The sequence below is a fragment of the Canis aureus genome, chromosome X, assembly GCF_053574225.1.
Source record: "Canis aureus isolate CA01 chromosome X, VMU_Caureus_v.1.0, whole genome shotgun sequence".
Classification (NCBI taxonomy): domain Eukaryota; kingdom Metazoa; phylum Chordata; class Mammalia; order Carnivora; family Canidae; genus Canis; species Canis aureus.
The window spans coordinates 90,890,464-90,893,069 of NC_135649.1; the positions used below are offsets into that span (position 1 = coordinate 90,890,464).

The 2,606-nt window shown below is 61.6% G+C and overlaps 1 protein-coding gene across 2 annotated transcripts; it reads right to left on the reverse strand.

Moving 5' to 3' along the window:
* Positions 1 to 278: 278 nt before the first annotated feature.
* Positions 279 to 2,606, reverse strand: MID1IP1 (MID1 interacting protein 1). Of its 2 annotated transcripts, none has more exons than XM_077889565.1 (2): positions 2,341 to 2,606; positions 279 to 2,078 (listed from the first exon to the last, which is right to left on the reverse strand). In XM_077889565.1, exon 2 carries the CDS (start codon positions 1,802 to 1,804, stop codon positions 1,253 to 1,255), a length of 552 nt encoding a protein of 183 aa, XP_077745691.1. In that variant the 5' UTR covers positions 1,805 to 2,078; positions 2,341 to 2,606; the 3' UTR covers positions 279 to 1,252. The 2 variants fall into 2 exon arrangements, with proteins under 2 accessions (XP_077745691.1, XP_077745692.1); XM_077889566.1 differs by having other exon boundaries at positions 2,220 to 2,606.

Sequence of the window (2,606 nt, forward strand, 5' to 3'; positions counted from 1 at the left end):
ATATGTACTTTCCCAGACAACTTTGGGGATCTATGAACTTTCTTTCGAGGGTGTATGGGCCTACCTACTGGGTACTCACAGATACAAAGCTTGGAAGTGCATCTCATTGGTAACTACATCCCAACAAAACCGGATCCTTATGGAGAGGATTATCCACCTCTGTGAAATACCAGAGAGGAAATAACATTTTCTTTTGCTTAAAAACAATTGAATTTATTTCTATGTCACTTAGCTAGGCCATTCATGGGCTGATTAAAAAACAAAAAACTTTTGTCAAGTTTCGTTAACACATCTGCTTTTTTTATTTTAGAATATAGTCTACATCTGGATTAAAAAAAGTTTTAAATAAATTTAAGACATATGACAACAGTGGAACCCTTCATCATTCTATGTACACCACGGATAGAATGTCAGTTGGTTCCATTTCGGATAAGTCCACTTTCTCAGAATAACATTATTATTTTCACTGGCTGAGTGGCAAGCTTTGCACAAGCTGGCACGGTGCCAGCTCCCACATACTGGGGTGGGGGCGGGGAGGGCGTGAAAGGGCTGGGGTATAGGGGTGCCACAGGACAACTATACAGTGTAACAGAAAATCATTAATCTCGTAGTACCGGTTACCGACAGACAGTGCGGTTTGTGCGCTTATCACAATGGAATCGACGAAGTTTCAGAGCAAGGAGGAGATTGGAAATACTTTAAGACAGGGCCACTGTTACAGAAAGAAGTAGTGCAAACAGGAAAACTGATGCAATCCTAGCAACGCTGAGGCCTCCACCAGCCCAACGGCAGGGCAGGGCGGTAGGAGGCCGCGTGCCCCGCCTTCCCCAGCGCCCAGCTCCCGGTGGCGCTCCCAAGTGTGGCAACCCAGCGCCGCGCCCGGCATGGCCCCTTCTCGACTCATCTCCTCCGGAAAGAACAGAAAAGAAACTCCAAGAAAGGCACGGGCTGAATGCAGGGCATCAGCCCAGTCCCATTCCCACGAACGTAGAACACAGGCCCTCCCCCCCCCCACTGCGGGAGAGAAAGGGGGGGTCCTTGAGCCCCCCAACCCTGACTCCCATCACCACTTGCCTCTCCTCTTCCCAAAGAGGCCCCTTCCTCCAGGCAGCCTTGCACGTACACAGCCCCCCTAACTTTGCAGTCTGCCCACCGCCCATCTGCGCCCACAGCCAGAAAGAAAACAGCTTTGAGAGAAAGAGGGTGAGAGATGGGGCCGGGAAGGGCGCCGGGCAGCCGCGGGCGTCCCGCCTCACTGGCCCCAATTGCTGAAGCCGATCTCCTGCTTGTATCTGTTGGTGAGGATGTTGGCTTTACGCGTGAGTTTGGAGAGCACAGTGTGCAGCCCGCGCAGGTGGTAGTGGAACTGCTGTTCCAGGTCCTCCTCGCCGGCTTCCGCGCCCTCTAGGTGGCTCAGGTCCACCAGGATGTCCTTGGACTTCCAGGCGTTGCCCTCCTCGCTCCCCGGCGGCGGCGGCGGCTGGTGCAGGACCCCCCACTCGATGTCGTTGCGGATGGACTTGAGCAGCACGTAGTGGCTGTACATGTCCCGGGAGGGCGCGAAAAAGCCGCCGTTGGCGCTGCCCGGGCCGGGGGCCGGGGGCGTGCGCTCCTCCAGGCAGCCGCCACTGCCGCCCACCTCCACGCCCACGTCGTTGTCCAGCCCGGGCTCGGCCAGGGGCACGTCGCGCAGCAGGCTGGGCACCATCACCGTCTGGTCCATGTTGTTCACCGCGCCGATGAAGCGGTTCATGGCGTTAAAGAGCGAGTGCTTCTGGTTGTAGGTGTCGCAGATCTGCATCATGGTGGCCGCGCGGGCGCCGGGGCACAGGGACGCAGGGGCACGGGGTGGCCGGCTGGGGCGACGGGCTGCCCGCCCTCACGCGCTCTCCGAGGCCGGCGCCGGGGAGGGGGGGCTGGCTCGAGCCGGGCCGCTGGGATTCCCGGCTCCTGCTCCGCCCTCTCCAACTCTCGTCTCGCTCGCAGCCCGGCCCTGCGGGACGCACGGCTGCTCGCAGCTTGGGCGCCCGGAAGCTCGCGATGGCGGCGCGTGGTCCGCGGGTCGAGCCCTGGCCTGGCTGCGGGACGGGAACGAAAGAGATCACTCACCCGGCGAGGGTGCCTGGCGGCCCCGCCCGCGCCCAGCGCCCTCCCCGGTGCCGGCTCGCCCCGGACGGCGTCCCCTCCCCCCCGCCCAGACCTCAGCCCCGCGAGCCCACCTCCTCGCCCGCCGAGGCCGCGGAGAGAAGGAAGGGGTGCTCCCCACCCCCGTCTTCCTCGGAAAGGCCTGAAATCCCAGCGCCCACGCTGACCGGGCAGAGATGGGGCGGGGGCACCCACCTCCTGCTGCGCCTCGAGAGCCTCTGCTGCGGGGCGGCTCAGCGATCCCGCTGCTGGCGGCTGCTGCCTGCGGGCGCTGCTGCGGTCAGTGGCCGGACCGTGACTGCGGGCGGCTGGGTGGCGTCGGCCCCCTACCCATCCCAGGTGCTCAATTTATAGAGCCCCGGAAAGGTGTCACCGGCGCTCAAGGGCCACCCCCGGTGTCTCCTCCTCCCGCCTCCCCGGCAGCGCCAAGATAAAAGGCCCGGGCCGGGATGACCGCGAGT